Source organism: Bombus vosnesenskii, unplaced genomic scaffold, assembly GCF_011952255.1.
Source record: "Bombus vosnesenskii isolate JDL3184/JDL3185 unplaced genomic scaffold, Bvos_JDL3184-5_v1.1 scf7180000013267, whole genome shotgun sequence".
NCBI classification, from domain to species: domain Eukaryota; kingdom Metazoa; phylum Arthropoda; class Insecta; order Hymenoptera; family Apidae; genus Bombus; species Bombus vosnesenskii.
In genome coordinates this window covers 5,004,898-5,025,193 of record NW_022882927.1, presented here as the reverse complement: position 1 = coordinate 5,025,193, position 20,296 = coordinate 5,004,898, and the positions used below count along the sequence as shown (strand labels likewise).

General features: G+C 29.7%; 5 protein-coding genes across 6 annotated transcripts; all 5 read right to left on the bottom strand.

Moving 5' to 3' along the window:
* Positions 1–6,089, bottom strand: LOC117230587 (cullin-associated NEDD8-dissociated protein 1). The gene is made up of 17 exons (XM_033488177.1): positions 5,795–6,089; positions 5,056–5,225; positions 4,646–4,859; positions 4,251–4,543; positions 4,017–4,179; positions 3,657–3,930; positions 3,068–3,574; positions 2,706–2,989; positions 2,458–2,589; positions 2,225–2,393; positions 1,846–2,134; positions 1,584–1,782; positions 1,255–1,512; positions 1,001–1,189; positions 664–907; positions 452–598; positions 1–376 (listed from the first exon to the last, which is right to left on the bottom strand). Exons 1-17 carry the CDS (start codon positions 5,834–5,836, stop codon positions 243–245), a joined length of 3,708 nt encoding a protein of 1,235 aa, XP_033344068.1. The 5' UTR covers positions 5,837–6,089; the 3' UTR covers positions 1–242.
* A 466-nt stretch (positions 6,090–6,555) lies between these two features.
* On the bottom strand, positions 6,556–7,445 carry LOC117230564 (PCNA-associated factor-like). Its single transcript, XM_033488149.1, has 4 exons — positions 7,246–7,445; positions 6,945–7,016; positions 6,758–6,879; positions 6,556–6,692 (listed from the first exon to the last, which is right to left on the bottom strand). The coding sequence occupies exons 1-4, from the start codon at positions 7,280–7,282 to the stop codon at positions 6,642–6,644; spliced, it is 282 nt and encodes a 93-aa protein (XP_033344040.1). The 5' UTR covers positions 7,283–7,445; the 3' UTR covers positions 6,556–6,641.
* A 574-nt stretch (positions 7,446–8,019) lies between these two features.
* LOC117230566 (succinate--CoA ligase [ADP-forming] subunit beta, mitochondrial-like) lies at positions 8,020–11,405 on the bottom strand. Its single transcript, XM_033488152.1, has 7 exons — positions 11,246–11,405; positions 10,194–10,453; positions 9,956–10,118; positions 9,618–9,882; positions 9,233–9,537; positions 9,034–9,153; positions 8,020–8,952 (listed from the first exon to the last, which is right to left on the bottom strand). Exons 1-7 carry the CDS (start codon positions 11,309–11,311, stop codon positions 8,782–8,784), a joined length of 1,350 nt encoding a protein of 449 aa, XP_033344043.1. The 5' UTR covers positions 11,312–11,405; the 3' UTR covers positions 8,020–8,781.
* A 648-nt stretch (positions 11,406–12,053) lies between these two features.
* LOC117230565 (succinate--CoA ligase [ADP-forming] subunit beta, mitochondrial-like) lies at positions 12,054–14,336 on the bottom strand. Of its 2 annotated transcripts, none has more exons than XM_033488150.1 (6): positions 13,770–14,336; positions 13,529–13,691; positions 12,999–13,266; positions 12,614–12,918; positions 12,394–12,513; positions 12,054–12,322 (listed from the first exon to the last, which is right to left on the bottom strand). In XM_033488150.1, exons 1-6 carry the CDS (start codon positions 14,147–14,149, stop codon positions 12,119–12,121), a joined length of 1,440 nt encoding a protein of 479 aa, XP_033344041.1. In that variant the 5' UTR covers positions 14,150–14,336; the 3' UTR covers positions 12,054–12,118. The 2 variants fall into 2 exon arrangements, with proteins under 2 accessions (XP_033344041.1, XP_033344042.1); XM_033488151.1 differs by having other exon boundaries at positions 12,189–12,340.
* Positions 14,337–15,413: 1,077 nt separating this feature from the next.
* LOC117230582 (uncharacterized protein DDB_G0287625-like) lies at positions 15,414–20,034 on the bottom strand. Its single transcript, XM_033488174.1, has 5 exons — positions 19,842–20,034; positions 16,555–17,144; positions 16,312–16,478; positions 15,973–16,159; positions 15,414–15,863 (listed from the first exon to the last, which is right to left on the bottom strand). Exons 1-5 carry the CDS (start codon positions 19,876–19,878, stop codon positions 15,672–15,674), a joined length of 1,173 nt encoding a protein of 390 aa, XP_033344065.1. The 5' UTR covers positions 19,879–20,034; the 3' UTR covers positions 15,414–15,671.
* Positions 20,035–20,296: the final 262 nt, after the last annotated feature.

Here is a 20,296-nt window from a genome sequence, read left to right as displayed (position 1 = left end):
TTGTTTTTCATATTATTTATTGTTAAAGGAAAGATCATTATCGTAAGATGCTTACAATTGGCAAATTTATTTTATAATTTATACATGACGTATTACATGAAATCACATTCATCTCAAACTACAGTTCAGATCGAAGATAATAATGAAAAAATAACGTATAGAAATAAACTATGAATAATATGACCGTGGATGCTTAGCTAACAGCGATCTATGTAAAATACAAAAAGTAAATCATAGACATTTTAGCTCTGATCCATCACATTGGTTTCATTCATATTACTACCAGTACAATCTTTTTGGATTATCTCAAAAAGTGGTTGTAAGTCGGGCGTCGATTTGATCTGCGTTACAAACTCGCTCAACGATGGATTTTTATCTGAGAAAAGAGAAAAAGATTAAGGAATCAAACAACAAAATTAATACTGATGCGTAAAAAAATGATTTCTTTTACCAGCATCTGGAATAGTTAACAATGCTGCCACGGCTCTTAATGCCGAACGTTTAAGTTCATCTTGTTTTTCATATTCCTGTTTGACCGAATTTGCTTTTACCTTCAGTGTACAAGTGCTTTTTAATGGTTCAACTAATCGTTCTAACCCTACATATGATTCAATATTTCATTAATAAAAATCAATCAATTTATAATTTATACTACATACTTACTCTGCAAAACTGCTGTAGGACATAATTGAGCAAGTCTCGCAGTCATTAGATAAGTTAACATCTTAATGTCATAATGATCTCTGAGACCATTCTCAACGTGATTTAAAAATTCGAAAACATCGAGACGATCCAAACAAGAGTCGAGTAATGTATACATGCACTCGAATGCTGCCTTTCTGAGATCTAAGCCATCATCTACTGTATGTTTGAAGGGACCCATTTCCACCTCTCTTATTAGTTCTTTCTACATTTAAATTATTTCATACACGTAAAATAATTATTCAATAAATAATTAATTAAATAATGATAATTAATTAAATTGTTCCTTGTCAAATACCTTTATCTTAGTTTCAGCGTAAAGATGTGGTAACACGGAATCTAATAAATCTCTTATGAGCATTGGTTTATTGTGTGCTGCTGAATTAAATGCAACTAAAGCTACCCTTCTGACATTCAAATCGGGATCTTCCAAAGCAACTAAGAAACTATCCATACGTTGTTTTAACATAGCATCGATTTGTTGTGGCTGCAAAGAATTTCATAAAGAATTAAGTAATTTATTTTAACAAGTAAAACCGATGTATGAAATACCTGGTCAGAAATAGTAAATTTAACAGCAGTAACTGTAGTAGTTCTCAAAAGAGCAGATGTTGATTTTAATGACTCTTGTAATCTTGGCAGTAAAGTAGCGGGATCGATCAATGTAAGTTTTCCTAGGCACTCTGCTACAACGTTACGGGTACCTTCTTCCGTGCATTCACAATGCCTATACAAAAGCATCCAAATCGAAGGCACGAAATTTTGCAAATGAGACACCCCGGATGGACTAGCAGATTGACATGTAATTATCTGCAAGCCATTAAATTTTCAAAGTTTTAAATGAAAATAAAACAAAGCTTAAAATATTTAATAAAGGTTACCTCTTTCAACGAATGTAAAAGAAGATATTGACGCTTTGGTTGTGCCTCGATTTCTTTCAAAATGAATGGCAAGTATTTTGGAAGATTACCAACAGCTATGTTACCCAATGTATAACTAGCTGCTGATTTTACCTCCTCTGAATGGGAAGAGAATGAATTCAAAATTATATGTTTCAGAGAACTGATTTCACTCAAATCCCTAAATAGAAAATAATTTAAGTGACGTGAACAATTTGAAATCGACATAATAATATATACTTACACATGTCTACCTATTTCACCAATAACCAATAATGCAAAAATATGCTGCGCATCACTTTGAGGATTTTGAACGTCTTTCAGAAATTGCTCGACCACCGCTTGAGCTTCTTGATGCCATGTGATTGTTAATGCAGCTGCACATTTTGCGAGGGAATGATAAGCTTGTTTGTGAAGTACAGATTGACTGACAGGAGCTAACAACATTGAGAGCAATTCTCTGTAACCAAGACCTGGTATATCTGCTTGTACTAGTGCTTGGAAAAATTCCAACATCGAATTCAAAGCCACACCTAACACATGAAGAAGAATTCATTATTAATATTTTTATTATACATATATATCTTACATATTTTTTAGTTAAGTATTTAAATATACATTACCTTGTAAAAGTGGAGACTTCACCAGAACTAATATTTCTGGAAGGATGTTATCAGAAACCCTTGTAAGAGCAACTGGATGTAACTTCGCTATGGTGGTGAGAAGATTAAGGGTTAATTGCGCAATATGTAAATCAGTCTCGTTTAATAATGCTGGTAATTCTGTAGTAACCTAATAAAATATTCTATTATAATATGAAAAAAATATTCTATTATAATATTTTCCTATTTATTACCTTATCCAATAAATCAGCATGAAGAGTAGAGCTATAGTTTCGAACCAAGGTATCCAGAAGTGGAAGAGAACATAATTTTAAAGCCCGTTGATTTTTTCTCAGAAAAGATCCAAGAATTGGAATTGCTTCTTCCTGTAAAAAAAATACAGTAAAATGAAGCAAATACAATAATATCAAAATAGTATAAAAATGTTTATCAAAACAAAATCTGAAGTATTAATCTGTAAAAGACAATATAGCGTACATACCATAATTTGATTAAGATCTACTCTTAGAGGAGACGCTGCTATACATGTCAAGGCTTTCACCGTCGTAAGTCGAGTGATCTCATTACGTAGTCTATCCAGGAATATAGGAAGGCATACATGCAATTCGTCAGACAAAGTATCTCCAAAATGTGCGAGAATTTGACCCATGCATGCGATTGCTCTTTCCTTTACTTCTTGATCGATGTCTGCTGTTCTCAGTCTCATTAACGTGCAACGATATATTTCCCCAGATAATGATGTAAAATCAAAGTAACATGTTTTATCTGAAATAATATTTATGACAACGAAATAAATTTTTTATTGATTCATTTATAAATCTATAGTCAAACAGATTTGTTTACCATGTGGCCTGATTACTTGCACAAGTTGTTGTAATACCAACAATGCTTCTGCTGTAATTTTATAAAATGGATCTCCGACAGCTAATATAATCGGTGGCGCTAAAACTGCCATATGAGCGTGAAACACTTCCGGTTGATGAGTTATCAATAACGTATGTACAAATGCCAATGTATCAATCTTCATATTGGATGAAGAATTTTTATCTCCCAAAGAATATTGTATACCAGGTATCAACGCAGGTATATGATTACTTAAAGCGCCGGGCAATACGAGCACTAATTCTTTCAGCAGTGAGAAACAATCTTGTCTCGTTTTAATACTTTTTTCTTTCATTTGACGATGAACAGCTTTCACGATTAATGGGACTTGTTGCTGTAGCAATGCAATAGGTCCATCATCATCTTCCATTGCATCTGGATCAAGAGCCACACCAGTAGCTGGTCTTGTTTGTCTTAGAAGTGCAATGTATGCATGGAAAATATCAGACTTTACATTTTCCTCCCTTTCTACAAAAATATAGCTGTATTAGTAACAATTTAAATAACATTAATTTTCTATTGAACTGTTTTTACTGTATGCGAAAGATACCTTTAAATCTTGAAATCAAAGCCGGAGAAACAACTTTATAAAGTTCGGGAAGAAGCTCCCGTCTACTAGACACAACAGCTTCCAGGCACTTTGCAGCTGCCCTACGAACTTTCCAACTCATGTCATCATCATCTGAATATTCGTCTTCCGCGTCCTCTTCTCCATCTTCTTCTACTTCCATCATAATATCTTCTGCATCGGACATTTCGTTCATATCATCATCGTAATTGTAATTTGGGTCATATGTAATGTAAACCAAACAGATTTCTATAATCTAGCAAAGAAATAGAATTTAACGCAAATTTCTGAATAATTCTAATGAATCTAAAATGTTAAAATTACTTAAGAAAGTGTCCGCACTTTATTTATATGTGGAGTAATTTCTTTCGGGCATCTGTATACAAAAGATTCAAATGCTTGCAAACAATACTCTCTCAACTCATCATCATCCTCGTTACTATACTGTACAATTAATGGCATAACTTTTTCTATTTGCTCTCCAAATCTGTGACCTGCTTGACGACTGAAATTTGACAATAAAAATAGGATTTATATAGAAAAAAATGCATAGTGATTAGTCATAAAAATACTTACCAAATGGAAGCAATGCATTGTATATAAGTACGTATTACATTTTTTGCTGTTTGAGTATAAAGTCCTTCAAGTAGATGATCTACTAGTTTATTGTACAGATAATTGTTGCTTGAAGTTAGGAGGTGACTCAATGCTATTATAGTACGCTTTCTAACTGCTTGACGAGGAGAAGAAAGTTGCGGCAACAATGCGGCCAAAATAGTGGAATGGAACGTAATTAGCAAAGCACCAAATCGAGACAATAAATCGGCCATAATATCGAGTGCTTCGAGTTGTACGGATACATCCTCCTGCTGTATGTAATAAAGAATTATTTCTTTTATTCTGAATATGTTATATAAAATATTATTAATGATTTTAAGATGAGTTATTATAAGTTTGAAAACATTAATTACTTTTTCTATAGCACTACTTAGTCGGCCAGTTATTCGTTTACAAACATTCGCGACAAGTGCACTGGATCCCAAAGGAAGCTCAGATATTACAGTCTTCAATCCAATACTGGAAATATCCCTTAATTGTTCCTTATCTGATACCATGTTAATGCATAAGGCATCTACAATAGTTTCCACCTGGTACTCCTTTACCTTATTGACTAGTGGGCCCAAACTGAAATCGGACACGTTTCTGTAATCGTGTCCAAATACAAAGAAAATCTTGCAAACATAATATGCGTTTCGAACACACAAGCAATTACATATAATCAATTTTTAAAGAAAAACAACTAATGCTAAAAATTAACACACAATATTATTATGAAATTTCAAACCAAAAAATTCTCATCTAAATCTAAATATAAGTGTACCATTTTACAGCAAGATTTTGTACTTCTCCATTTTTATCCTCTAACAGTTTTAGAAGCATTTTCACAACTTTACGTTCTGAATCATCATCCAGTTTAATATTGTCTTTTTGGAGTTCGCTCATTAAATCATTGGTTGCCATAAATCTGAAGTCCTTATCGGTGGATGTCATCTAAGACAATAAAATATGAGTTAAAACATCGATATAAAACCAAAACAATGAATAATATTTTGCAATTAAAATTACTTATAAAAATAAGCAAAGAATGTATTGTTCCATTTGATAATAAAATATATACTAAACTAATCAAATTACTAATAATAAACAATATATCAACTAATAATCATTATACATATATAAAACTTTGGATTATTCCAATGAAAGATAAAAACAATACATATATAATATTATCTTAGTGACAGCTGAAAACACCTTTGTTTCTTGCTGACAATGAATTCATGAATCTGTACATTTTTGGCCATGTAAAGTATATAATGACAAAATATTATATTGTAATTAAAAAAAAAATAATATTGAACAAGCATAATATCGTTATTCGTACTGAAAATTAGAAAATCATTGCTTATAAGAATAATTGCATATTTTTTTAAACAATAAAGCGAGGTTATGTAGAACTTCAATATCATCACCGGATCAAGTGTTAACATCCTCATCAATTTTATCTCAGAATAAAAAACGATAGGATTTTCAGCATATATTTCAAAAAATATGTCAAATACCTTTTCTAGCAGGTTTGCAATTTGATAGGAAACACTAGCCATGATTGAAAACTTTTTTACAGCCGGTTACAGTTGTCGTTCCAATATTTCACGTTATAATAAAACGAAAAGAAAAAAAAATTACGAAGTTCCGTCGAAGCAGACGACACTGAACTTGGTTACGTTTATTCGATAGAAAATCGCGTTAGAAACTGTATTTTAATGAAATTTCACTGTCGGCAGCATTTCAATACTGCGAAACTTTACCGCAACTTGGACTGCCAAAATTTTGATAGGAAATTGCGTTCCTAAACTCTATCAAACAATAACCGCTGAAAAGAAACATCGCAATATAGCTTCACGATTGGTTCATTTCTCTCTGACGCGTTTTACTTCGCTTAAATGGTTTTTTATACTTTGATATTCTTTTACAAGTTCGAATGACGATAATTGTATCTGCGATCTAAAGAGTTAAATAAAAAAGGTTAATCCTATTAGGTTATAAAATAAATGATCCTTCATTTATGATAATTTTATTTAGACATACTACAATATTGTCTTTTAAATTATAAATACTATACTTATGATATTGATCACATTTCAAATGTTGAGTAAAAAAATATATTTAGTCTGCTTTATATTTAATTTACTTAATTTAATTCTACTTTCAGCATTTAGATGCTTGTGTTGCTCATTCTTATCTTTTTACTTGTCTCATGTTAGTTTAAATTAAAAATTCTTTGCTGTTCATTGTAATAAAATATAAAATACTTATACCCAAACTGGTTTAAAAAAATAAATAACCTTTTGTACTGACAAATAACACTATGATAATACCATAACAATTTAACAACAATGTTGCACATCTTTAGTCTGACTCATTTTCTACTACTTGGCTAGGATCTCCACCAGCATCTCCCTATTATTTAAAATAATGTGTTTTATTATCTAAATATATTTATTGGTAATACCATCATTATATACCTGAGCTTTTGGCAAATCTTCAGATTGATTCACAGAACCTTGGTTGAGAAAACATGTAATAGGCTTCTGCCATTCTGGAGTTTCCCTTGGATGATACGGATTACCACTTGAATAACTCTTTCCTAAAATTACGATTATTTTAAATTTTGAAACTATACCTTTAATTTAATAAAATTATAAATCTTACCTTTGCTACTGCTACCTGATTTCTTAACTGGTGTACTTTTCGTAGTTTTATGTGGTGCTTTGCTACCAACAGCTACAAATAATAAATATTAATAAAACTTTTGTAAAATTAATTATCTTCTGGTACTCTAACAATTAAAAATAATAATATAACTTGAATAAAACTACAAAATATTTATCAAACATAATAATACAAGTTTAAATTAACAATCAAAACCAACTGAAATGAAATAACAAAGAAACGAAAGAAATTTTTTAAATAATTTATTGAAAAAAGGTGAATTTTTAACAATTTGTTTTACCTCTTGTAGGGACGCGATCCGCCTTTGTTCTCACCATTTTGTAAATATTAAGGATACAAATTGAAAAATATAAGAAAATAAGCGACTTTAGAAGATTTCGTTATAATACATTACACGATATTCAAAATGAATAACCCCTTTCCCTTATTACTTGTTACTATCAATCGCAAATAAGTTGAGCATCAAACAGGAAGGCCAACTTCAAAAGATCCTAAATTAAAAACAAACTACGAATGTTACTACATATTTCCTCTGATATTTCTTTTCAAATACTTTAAATTAAATTTGTAGATAAATGAAAAGAACAGTCGTCTTATAATAATAGCATATTTTTATTGAAGAAAATAATTATTACCAATCATAATAGTTGCATTTAAGCAAGAATACTTTTAAAAGATTTCACACTTGAAGGAACATGATAAATTTTATTTGAAATATTTTTATATTATATTTAAAATAATATTACATTTACTAATCGATAACTTTCTTTTTTGTACAAATTTCTTCCAATAAATTAAATAATAATATAATTTATTTAACGATGAGATATATTTTGTAATATATATATATATATATTTATATACATATATATGTAAACATAGATGCAACAATACTATATCATAATTATTTCATTACTATATCATCACCATATCATGTCATAATACTGATACGTTGTAATCTGATTATTTCGCAATGATATTATGTTTCAGGGAAGCAAGAAACGTGAGCATCATCTTATTTTCGACTCATTAATAAAATAAAAACAAATCAAAATTACGTAAAATAATTTATATATGTATACATATAACTACATATGTCTATGTTACATTAAACAGGCCCTTTTTTCTTTTCAAATGAGATATGACAATCATATCTCGCGTAATATCTCAATTATAACAATTTTTTGTGGATGATTATATAAAAGGTTTCCTTTTTTTGGACAGCAGTAGTCATGTACTTTTTGTTAACATATATGTAAGTTGTGAAAGAATATCGAGTACACTTTCGTGCAAAAGATATAGCTATGTCAGTAAGTGTATATTGTATAACTTAATTTTAATACTGAATCACAGAAACCCCCGTTAATTGGGTAAGCAATAAATTACATTCTTGAAGAAGTCTGCGTACTTCTTGGGAACGAATTTGTGCTTGCATTGAGAAGGAAGTAATTCAATTGTCTAGTATTTTTTGCAATATTTTAGATGTAGAAGATCGTAATTAAATACAGGTTTAGTTTTTTTTCTCAAATGTACAAATCCGTAATTAAAAATTTACGATCACATTTATCTCTTTTTAAAGAGAATATAAATGTTTCAAACATCGAGCAAAACAAAAGCTTCAATGAACTTTCTTTCCATTCCACTTATAATAAAAACATATGTGAAGTACTCAAATGTAATTCTAAAGACAACACAGATGTGACATTCGAAATTATTAATCTAGTTATTACTTTCAAATGTTGTTCCAAACATTTAGCAATATGAATATACCCTCGAAGTTCTTCTGATAATATGCAAATAACAATTTTTACTATATTTATGAAATCGAAGGTATTTCAAAATTAACGCTAAGATTTTCAGATTGTGCTAATTTAACAATCGTTGATAATTTAACCGCAACTCGGGCAGCTTCATCAAGATCATCTATTGGTACAATTTTTAAACCTGCATTTGCAATAAGAGCTTTTGCTTCGTCTACATTTGTACCCTGAAATGGCAACAAAATCATATAAAATTAAATTTATGTCAATTACTCCAATAAAGTATTAATATGTATTTAGAATTATACCTGTAATCGAACAACAACAGGAATTTTTAAGCTAAGTTCTTTAGTTGCAGCAATAATTCCCTCTGCGATAACATCACATCTCATTATTCCACCAAATATGTTAACCAAAAGAGCGTGGACCTATAATTGATATAAAAAAAGAATATTTATCAATCTTATCAATATTAGAAATAATAGAATCTATATTATGTGAACCCACTCGTGAATCTGATGTAATTATTTTAAATGCTTCTTTCACAGCAGATGTAGACGCACCACCGCCTACATCTAAGAAATTAGCTGGTTCACCTCCATGCAATTTTATGATGTCCATAGTAGCCATAGCTAAACCAGCTCCATTTACCATACAACCAATGTTACCATCAAGTGCAATGTAATTTAAATCATATTTAGCAGCTTCAACTTCTTTAGTATCTTCTTGACTCCAATCTCTTAAGGAAAATAGTTCTTTTTGCCTAAATTCAGCATTATCATCAAATCTGCACTTGCAGTCCAAAGCAAAATCTGTATATTAAAGAATGCAATTTTTAAATGTTACTCTTTATAATGTATAGTGAATTATAAATTTTTAAGATTGAACTTACATTCTCCATTAACATCTTCTGCTAAAGGATTCACTTCTAATAAAAGAGCATCTTTCTTAAGAAACATCTTATACAGGTTCATGATGATGTTAGAAATATAATCTTTAACATTCTGAAGTCCAAGTTTAACAACAATTCGATCTGCTTGCTCTTTCGTAATACCCTTATGTATATCAATGGGCTCATACATGATAGCACTAGGATTTGTTGCAGCAACCTCCTCAATATTTACACCACCTTGACTTGAAGCTATTATGACTGGACCCTCAAATAAAAAATTTTTTAATTATATAAGCTGCTCTTCCATTCATTGAAACTACATTTATTTAGCAACTTACACCAAAGGCTCTTTCCATCATAACTGCAAGATAGTATTCTTTACGAGGAAACATACGTTGTGTAACCATTACTGCATTGCATATCCTACCTGCTTCACCTGTCTGTTTAGTAATTAGCAATTTACCTAACATTTGACTGGCTAATTTTTTTGCTTCTTCTGGTCTATAAAAAAAAAAAAGAAAAATTAATGTAATGCAAAGCATACATATCTATCATCACCTGGGCATAATAACTTACGTTTCACACATCTTTACACCACTAATGCTAGTTCCTTTAAAATGTCCCTTTCCTCTGCCACCAGCTAAGACTTGTGCCTTCAAAACAATATCTTTGGTCTTCAAATCAGCAGCAAGTTTGGCAGCTTCATCTGCAGTTTTAGCAACTCCAAATTTAGGAGTTGGAACTCCAGCTTCATTTAATAAACTGTAACTGATGTGTTCATGAACATTCAAATTCCTGACTGATTGCTTTACTAAGTTGGTTTTGCATCCCAGTATCTATATAAATGAAATAGCAAAAATGGATCAATAACAATAAATAAAGCTTGTGTAACATATATGATAATAATAGACATTAATTGTTTAATACAGAAGAACATAAAGAAGAAGAGCAAAGAAGTACAAAGATCAATCAATGGTAATGACCCACATACTTCTAATCGCATACTTGGCACTTGTACTTTATTTTGTCTTGGTAAAGAAATACTCTAACTAATCAAAACAAGAGAAAATAACAGTGAGTATAGTTATTGAAAACAAATGATATAAAATTGAATACTGAAGATGATAAAAAAAATGCCAAAACACTTTTTAAAAAAAAAAAAGAGTAACTTCGTAACAAAACGAAGTAATCAATAGTGATGATAATCGATTATTCGAATTTCAAATTTTCAAAAAGAATGACAGTTCTTGGTAGTTTGACAAGTAGTGTCATTTTTCACGTAATTGAATAAATATTAATTAAATACGAATGTACAGAACAGAGTCAATGACCAACGAATCAAAGGTTGATTGTGAAAATGTCCACGCTCATATTGCACAACTGTCATATTCATATTTCGTAAAAAAAACTTGGTTTAGTGCAAGGCCACAATCTTTGGCTTCGAATCGCTTGACCCTGGCGCTCAATTTAGCAGACTACAGATATCTAATATGGTGATTATACCACTTATGAATTATTGGCGTAAATATCGATGGATTCGTGAAAATGGAATAAAATGACATAAATGAATAGGAATTATCGTAAACAAATAATATAGTACGACACGAAAAATAGAATATTTAATGTACCTTTGACCCATTGAATCGGGTAAAATTTTCAACGATTGAGATAGTCCGAGACAACATGGTGGCCATCTTACTAAAGCAGTGGCAGTGGACTGCCAAAAGTGCCAAATGTAAGCTGCGCTGTCTACGCCTTCATGTCCCCACCTTCCTTGATGTTTCCTGTAAAAACATGACGCAAACTCCACGGTGATGCCGCGATGGCAGCACTTCTTTATGTTTATTTGAATTTTTTCTGATTTAATTACTCATTCAATTTCTCTCTACTACTGTATTCCAATTTTGGGACATTTTAATTATAGATATAACATTTCAATAATAAGTTCATTGTACAAGTTTTGTAAAAGTTATTATATTTATATGTGAAAAAAATATATTTAGTTTGTTTTGTATAGTTAATTTAATTCTATTGTCGCCATTTAAACACTAGTATTATTCTATTTTATCTTTCAGTAGTCTTGAGTCAAAATTAAGCATTCTTTGTTATTCATTCATATAATTATAAAATACCTAAATCTATATAAATTTAAAGAAAAGTAAATCATTTTTAGTACTGGCAGCAACAATTTCATGATTACAATTCTTAGAAATTATGATACAAAATAATATAGATAATATATTATATTCGAAACTAGAATAAATTATTATATCATAAATTTCGAAAAAAATATTTATTCTTTACAAACATATTTACATCCACATAAATTTATATAATATAAAAAAGGTCAAAAAGGAAAGACATCTAATATTTTATAATATCCAACTTTTGTTGTCAGATATAAAATAATAAATATAAAATAAAACGAACATAATAATTATATCTATGTATGTAATATATCTTTCAAATTGTGTCTAAAAATATAAAAATTTATTTCACTTTTACTTCTTCTTGCTTCCGACTTTAGACTTTTCTGCCGATGTTTCTTTGGATGTGAAAGAAATGTCCAAGTTCATAGAATTTGCAGCTTTTATTATTAAAGATAATTTTACAACCGATTCAGCAGCTTGGGCAAAATCATCTACGGAAATAACTTTCAATTGTGCTTCCCGTATCAATCGATGAGCTTCTTCTACGTTAGTTCCCTATATGATTAGATTAGACTAGTATAAAAAAATTGTGTATAATTTTTCCTCGTGTATTAGTGATAAATTACCTGCAGTCTTACAACTACGGGAATATTCAACTGTAACTCTTTGGACGCATTGATAATACCTTTTGCGATTATATCACACCTCATAATACCACCAAATATATTTACGAAAATTGCTTCTACCTAAAAATTGGTAAAATGGTTTTAAACCTTACATTACTTATTTCCAAACTTACTGGCCAAAGATATAATTCGAATATTACTTGTTTTAAATTTTAAGTACCTTCGGATCAGAAATTATTATTTTAAAAGCTTCCATCACAGCTTCTTCAGTGGCACTACCACCCACATCTAAAAAATTAGCTGGCATACCGCCATTGTATTTTATTAAATCCATAGTAGCCATCGCTAATCCAGCACCATTTACCATACACCCTATATTTCCATCTAAAGCTATATAGCTTAAATTAAACTTAGATGCTTGGACTTCGTTAGGATCTAGTTGTGTGAAATCTTGCAGTGCAAATAGTTCCTTTTGTCTGAACTCTGAACTGTCGTCAAAAGAACATTTACAATCTAAGGCAAAATCTGAAAATACGTAATACTTATGTTATTAACTATCTTTAATTTAATAAAATGAATTCATTGAATTCTTTTTTACAACATACATTCTCCGCAAATATCTAATGCAAATGGATTAATTTCAAGTAATAATGCATCTTTCTCGATGAACAACTCGTAGAGATTACAAATAATTAACGATGTAATCTTCCTCTCCTCTCCTTCTATACCTAAGTTATCCACAACTTGATTTATTTGTTCAAGTGATAAACCTTTCATGATATTCACTGGTGTATACGATATAGCTTCCGGATTCGTGGCAGCGATGTCTTCGATATTTACACCGCCCTGTTTAGATACAATTACAACAGGACCCTGTAAATCATATTTAATTTTTACTTTTAATAATAAATTCAACGATAGTTACAATTAGACTGCAGATATTTATGCATTTATATAAAGCTATACAAGAATGTGCACAAACACAAAATTACATAAATTATCAAAAGGAAAACAAATGTTATGACATTCAGAAAATAAAACCTTCTTTCAAGTTAAAACTCTTTATCTGTACCAATAAAAATATGAATTTGTACAAAAATCCACAGTCTAGTTATAATGAAACGTTGCAATTTACATCAAAAGATTGTTCCAACATTACTGCCATATAATATTCTTTACGTGGGAACATACGTGTTGTCACCATTACTGAATTACAAATTCTACCAGCTTCTCCAGTTTGTTTAGTTATTAACAATTTACCTATCATATTATTAGTCAAAGTCTTTGCTTGTTCAGGCCTAAAAATATATGTCAAATACAGTGTATCATAAATATAATAACATTATAATAGAGTTGATTTAATTGATTAAACTCACGTTTCACACATAACTACACCACTGACGTTGGTATCTTTAAAGTGCCCCATTCCACGTCCTCCAGCAAGAACTTGAGCTTTCAGAACAATATCTTTTGTCTTAAGATCAGCTGCTATCTTGGCAGCCTCGTCTGGAGTTTTGGCTACTCCAAAAGGCGGAGTTGGAATTCCACTATTTTTCAATAAAGTATATGCGATATGTTCATGAACTTGTAAATGTCGAGTTTGTTGAACAATGACAGAAGTACGATTTAAAAACTGAAAATATTTTCTTTGATATATTTGCATTTGTTGTATGTGACTACTTAAAATAAATACTGTTACCTGTCTTCCTATTTTTCTAACACAAAATGATGTAAAAGACGAGAGTCTAATGGACATATTGCCGGCAAATAATTTTAAACAATTTTATTGCTATACAAAATGAGTTTTTCTAACACATTCACATTGAAAATTGTTTGGCTTTCCAAGAGGGGTGTGAAACAATTATTGTAAATGTACAGAACGTTATAGGATGTTTTTCTTGTAAAAGTATTATACCTTGAATTTGTAAACTTATATAAAAAATGTGACAAATTCAGTTAACTTATATAAAAAATGTGACAAATTCAGTTAAGTCGAGTAGGCGATGAATGTTGAATTCTGAGAGACACTGTATTTATAATTATAATACTACATTATAAAGCAATATTTTTACAATCGAAAAGTATTTCAGTAATAAATTCTTTAACTCTTATAAAAATTATTGCATTTATATTCTAAACCACGTCGCTGTAGTTGGATGGTAAATTTCAATAAACTATAAAATTATGTTTGATTAAATATAACTTTCATAGTGTAATAAAAATCCTCCTACTTTTTATATGTGTATAGATAGAAGATATATATATTAAATTATGTTAATAAAGTAAAATAAAAAAGTTCAATTTATATTGTATTTCTATGTATATACTATATATACTCTGATTATGATTTCCTTATAAGCACTTATATAACAACTATTAAATACGTATAATAAAGAAAAGAAATTCATTCTACATTATATTTATATTTCATTGATATATCATGTTCAGTATACTCGAAATGTGAATAATCCTCGTACCTATATTAAAATCTTATTCCACGACTCAGACTTATACTTATTTTGAGAACTAATTAAACATCCCTAATAAAATTTCTACAATTTTTATAATTCGAATATAGTTATAGCGTTCATTCTTTTTAATAATATTATACTTTGTCTCTAGATGTACTAAACTCGCGTAATTGAGGCCACATTTTTCAATAAAATATATTAAGTGTGATAAAAAAATAAATCTGCCGAATTATTATTACAGCATAGAAATATATACATAAAAACGAAATAAAAATGTTACTAAAATATTTATAAAGTAACAAAGAATGAAATATCTATAAAAAGTTAAAATTTATTTTTAATATTAAATATATATATTATATATATATATAATATAATATTAAAAATATTGCAAATTATCTTTTCATACAAAAATTTACTATAAATTTCATCTTCATATGCAAATCAATTTATATTAAACTTTTAAACTCAAATATGAGTTAATAATGAGTTAATGATGAGGTAATATTAGACATCGAATTTATTATGAATTCATTTTATCATGAATTATGTAGTTAATATTTTGGAATATATTTCAAACTTAAATGTTTTATGCTTTAAAACTTCAAAATAATTTTCATATAGTTTTAATATACAAACGAAAAAATGGGGAACATTCGAGTTAAATAAATTGATTTCTACTTGATGTAACTTTAATATTAATGCAATTGATAAGAAAACATTATACCTAGTATCTATTTCAAGCATAAAATTTCTGGCCTCAACAGTCTTATATTCTAAATACAAAACAAACTTTCCTTCTTCAATTTAAAAACTAAATCTATCATTAAGCGTTCTTCCCGTAACGCCGAGATTTCCGGACAAGCTATACATGACTTCGCTGAAAGTACGATCATCGACATCTGGTCTTGCGTCTGATGAAGGAGTGTTGCGTGTACGAGAACGGGAACGCGATCTTGACCTTGAACGTTGTCGACCAAACATAGGTGATCGACCAACCTGAAATTTATAAATTTCACCATATTAAATTATATAAATTACACAAAACTTGATTTTTTTAAAATTATAACTACCAGTAATATCTTATTAACCATTTTTATTATCATACCATATTCAAATTTTGTACACTTTGTCTAAATGGAGACCTTCCTCTTGGTAATGGGCGCAAACTGTTCACAGCACTTCCGTTTCTGCTTGGGGTAAGAGTAAGAGGGCGTTGATGCGTGCTAGGACTATACTCATTTCCCAATGTATACATGAAGTTTACATTTGAGTTTGTATTTAATCGCGAGGAACTACAACATTGTATAATTTCAATAAAATCCCAATATAAAGTATAAGATTTTGTAATTGAAAATAAAAAATAATTTACTAAAAAGTATTTCAAATTATATGAACTTAATTGTAAGCTACTTAAAACAATAAATGTGAAGACATTTAAGCATACTTTATTCTCATTAATTTTTGTTCATATTGTGCACGTCTTTGTGCACGGGCAATTTGATCTGATCGTAATCCACCAGTAGTAAAGCGACGTTGAGAAGTTAAAATTTGTTGTCTTCTATCTGTGGATCTTTGTTGGAGTGATAATAATGATTTCCCAGCTTGTGGAATCTACAAGAGAAGAACATAATTAAATTAACGTCAAATTAATTACGTTTATGATTTATTATCTACAATATTAACTTACTCTGAATTGGTTTTGTAAGGATAATCTCTGGTTCTGTCTTTGTAGCAGCAATTGTTTTGCTCTTTTAACACGATTTCGGTAAGCAATTTGAGCAGGGCTTTGATATCCCAGTCGATTATGAACCGAAGTTGGATCACGTAAATTTGGTAAACTGTTCGTTCGTTTTAATGGAGTCTTATTATTTGTAAAAAAGCCTCCTTGTGTAAAAGTCAAGTTTGTGCGACTTCTACTTCGAGTCAGACCAAATCTATTACCACGACCACGGCGAACATTAAAAGCTCCTCGTGTATTAGGTTTCTGATTTAATGTTAAATTACTTCGTGATCTAGTTAAACCACTGTTTTTCTTATATCGTTTTCTCACAAAACCACCACGCACATTATTATTATTGTTGTTATTATTGTTATTTTGCCCAGCTTGCCATGTTTGCTCTTTTTTAGCAGTTCCAACATTACGCTTTACTCTGGTACCTCTACCTCTGAGTCCACTTCGCCCTCGCACACTTCCTCGAGTGCGTTTAGCACCAGTTTTTCCATTAGTAGCCCCGGCCTTTTTCTTTTTCTCCTTTTTCTCCATCTTTATGATTTCATCTTAAAAGGAAGAAAATTCACAAGGTTTAGTGAGCGTACAGTCTTATCAGTGCATGAAGTTAATTTGTGTTAAGCTTTAATCTGGAATATGTGAAAAATTTCCTCTTGTATGGATGATGTTGAAGGACAACTCAATATGGCTAATTCAGTTTCTATTTAATTCTTTTAAGTATATCGATCTTTTTCGATATTTATTTTTGTGAATTGTTTCCCTGATTTTCTTCCAATATGTGTATATACTTTCAAAATAATCTCACTGTGTATGGTCTATGTATACACATACATCTATCAATTAATTACAATGAAACTTAAGTAGAATATAACTTGGAATTTCTGTGTTTATAGATCAGCCTTTAAGTTTAAAATGTGTTACTAATTCCTTAAATTATATCAAATAAAAAATAACAATAAAAATCACATATTCTATATTAAATAAAAAATAACAGACGTAGTGAAACACTGTACTTCTGCAGATGACAAGGACACTTTAAAATACCATTGTTTTGTATAAAATAAATAAATAAGTAAATAAATAAATAAATAAATAAATAATATATATATAGGAATAAGTTTAATCAGATGATTTTCATATATTTTTCTTTCATAATGCATTACTTTAGAATTATATTTGTAACAAAAGATTTCATCTTATGAAAAGGAAGTATTTGTTGCTACATAAAAGGTATTATTGGCTAATTTAATTAATAATAATAAATTTCCACATGTATTATATTCTTTATTTTCTTTTCTTTAAGATATTTTTAACTAAAACTAAATCTTTGTGCATATTAAATTGTTTATTTTATTTTATTTCTGTACTTAATAAATGTCCTTTCTCTCTGTGTTATTTTCATTGTGATCTTCCGTGAGTGTTTCAATTATTTATACACTGATACATAAATGTCATGTGTACTTTCTTGCATACTGAAGATTCTTCATACTTTTGTAATTCTTCACACTTTCTATATCTGCATGTTTATCATATTTCAGTTTTTCTCTTGATTCAACGCATATCTTCAAAATATAATTTTTATATTATATTGTCTGTTTTAGTCTGTTCTTCCATTTCAATCTTAATTTAACAAAAACATGTCATTCATTGTTCATTGACAAAGGAAACAGACTATCTATATTGCTATTAATATTGGTTATTATATCAATTATATTTGAACAAAATTATAATTGAATAGATCCATTATTGATGTTTTACAATAACATAGTGGCATTATTTCTGATAGATATCTACTTTCAGTTGAAGGTAAAGTTTTTCCAGTTGACTTCTCTTATGCAATTAGTATGTTATCCACAAAATTTTCCACTACATAAGCATCATAAACCAATATTATATTGCCTCCATTGATGTGTTGCTTGTAGACAAAAGTTTGTAGATTACATAAAAATTTCTCTCATTTGTTGAAGTAGATGCCTTCGAGTCTTACATCAAATTAATAAAATCCAGTTATCTAATAAGTCATTTAATAACTGATTTAGATATAACATTTAATCACATAGATGCTTCTTCTTGCAGTTTTATACATCTTGGTTGTTTAAACGATCGCACTCTATCGAGCTTTTTATCTTTAATAATTTGCTTAATAAAAATGCTTCTGTTAATTCTAAATAACATTTGACATATCATGAAGTATTCATTTATATAGAATGCATGTTTTTAATTGACAAATTGCGAACATATTTAATCTTAAACTTAAATTATTCTGGATTGCACACTTGTAACATACATAAATACCATTTTCATTTAGAATTTAGTTAAATTCTCGAATTCAACGGCGATTATTATTTGTCGCAGACATTCCATATACTTTCATAGAACGCGTAATGCGTTCAAAAATAAAATCGATTTGAAAATTTTCAGCGTGTTTTTATCTCACGTATAGTATGTAGCATCTCTCAAGTTCATCAGATGAACAAAGAGAAACTCGAGAAATATGATATAGAAGAGATAAAAATACGACTAAAGTTATGCAAACGTATATCCCACGTAATGAGAAAGTTGACTTCTTTTTCGTAAATCATGAATCATAACTTTGGTTGTGTTATTATCCAAAAATGTTCAGGTACGTAAATTTTCCATTCGACAAATTTCTCGAGTAATTGGTCAAAAATTGTAAGAAATCCCCTCACCGCCAATCCTACGTAAATCATAGTATTTTTCTCAGAATGTATAAATTCTTCATGGCGGATATATCTTTCTTCTTCTTTACTACCACTGTCGTTAGTAGAAGCCTGTTATCTATTTCGTTTCTATTTCGTTGAAATTGAATTGGTTCTTTTGAAAAAGTCCGGAATTCATATACACTTGGTTATTCGATCATCGGTATAAATAGCGGAGACATTTTTCTTCCAGCGATTAGAAAAGACACCATACATCCTCTCATAAGTAAACATCGATTAAAATATGTCTGCCTTTTTTTTGCTTAATAATTAATTAGGGAGACGAAACGATCCTGTATCAAAAGTTGATTCATCGTCTGACACAGATACGTTTCTTTGTTTTATTTTCTTAGAGATCTATTTACCATTTTGGATGTTAAATGAACGAAAATAAATGTGGATATATATCTACGTTGTATAATTTTCATCGCCATTTTGAATTCGTGCAAAGGAAGAAACAGTTGCCGTACGCTCACCCAGGACTATCAGCAAAACTGCTAGATTTTCGAGACTCTGGCCACTTACCAAGCGACATGTTCACTTTCGCATCAATCTCAGACATATTTCGTTCGTTTTTTTTTGTCTTTGTTATTCTTTCAAACGCGAAAAATACACGAGGACCGCAAATAAATCACCCGAATACTATCACCGTAACGTCACCACAGACCACACGCAACAATATCACACGACGCACGGATCGCGAATGAACATAAATGGTCACTCACAGGAAGTAATTGCCAAATCGTACCGGAAGATGTCGCTTCTTTCGCACCGCGAAAATTCCGAATGGGTCGGTTGCTACCGATGATTTTCTTATTAATACACTGCGGATTTTTATACATTTTTATATTTTTATGAACATAACTAAGGAAACGACTAAATTTGAATATGACACTTTGAATATTTTGTTGCACCTTTGTCAATATCGTTGCTATTTGAAGAGGTGAATAATAAAGAATTGAAAATTTTATGGGAAATTG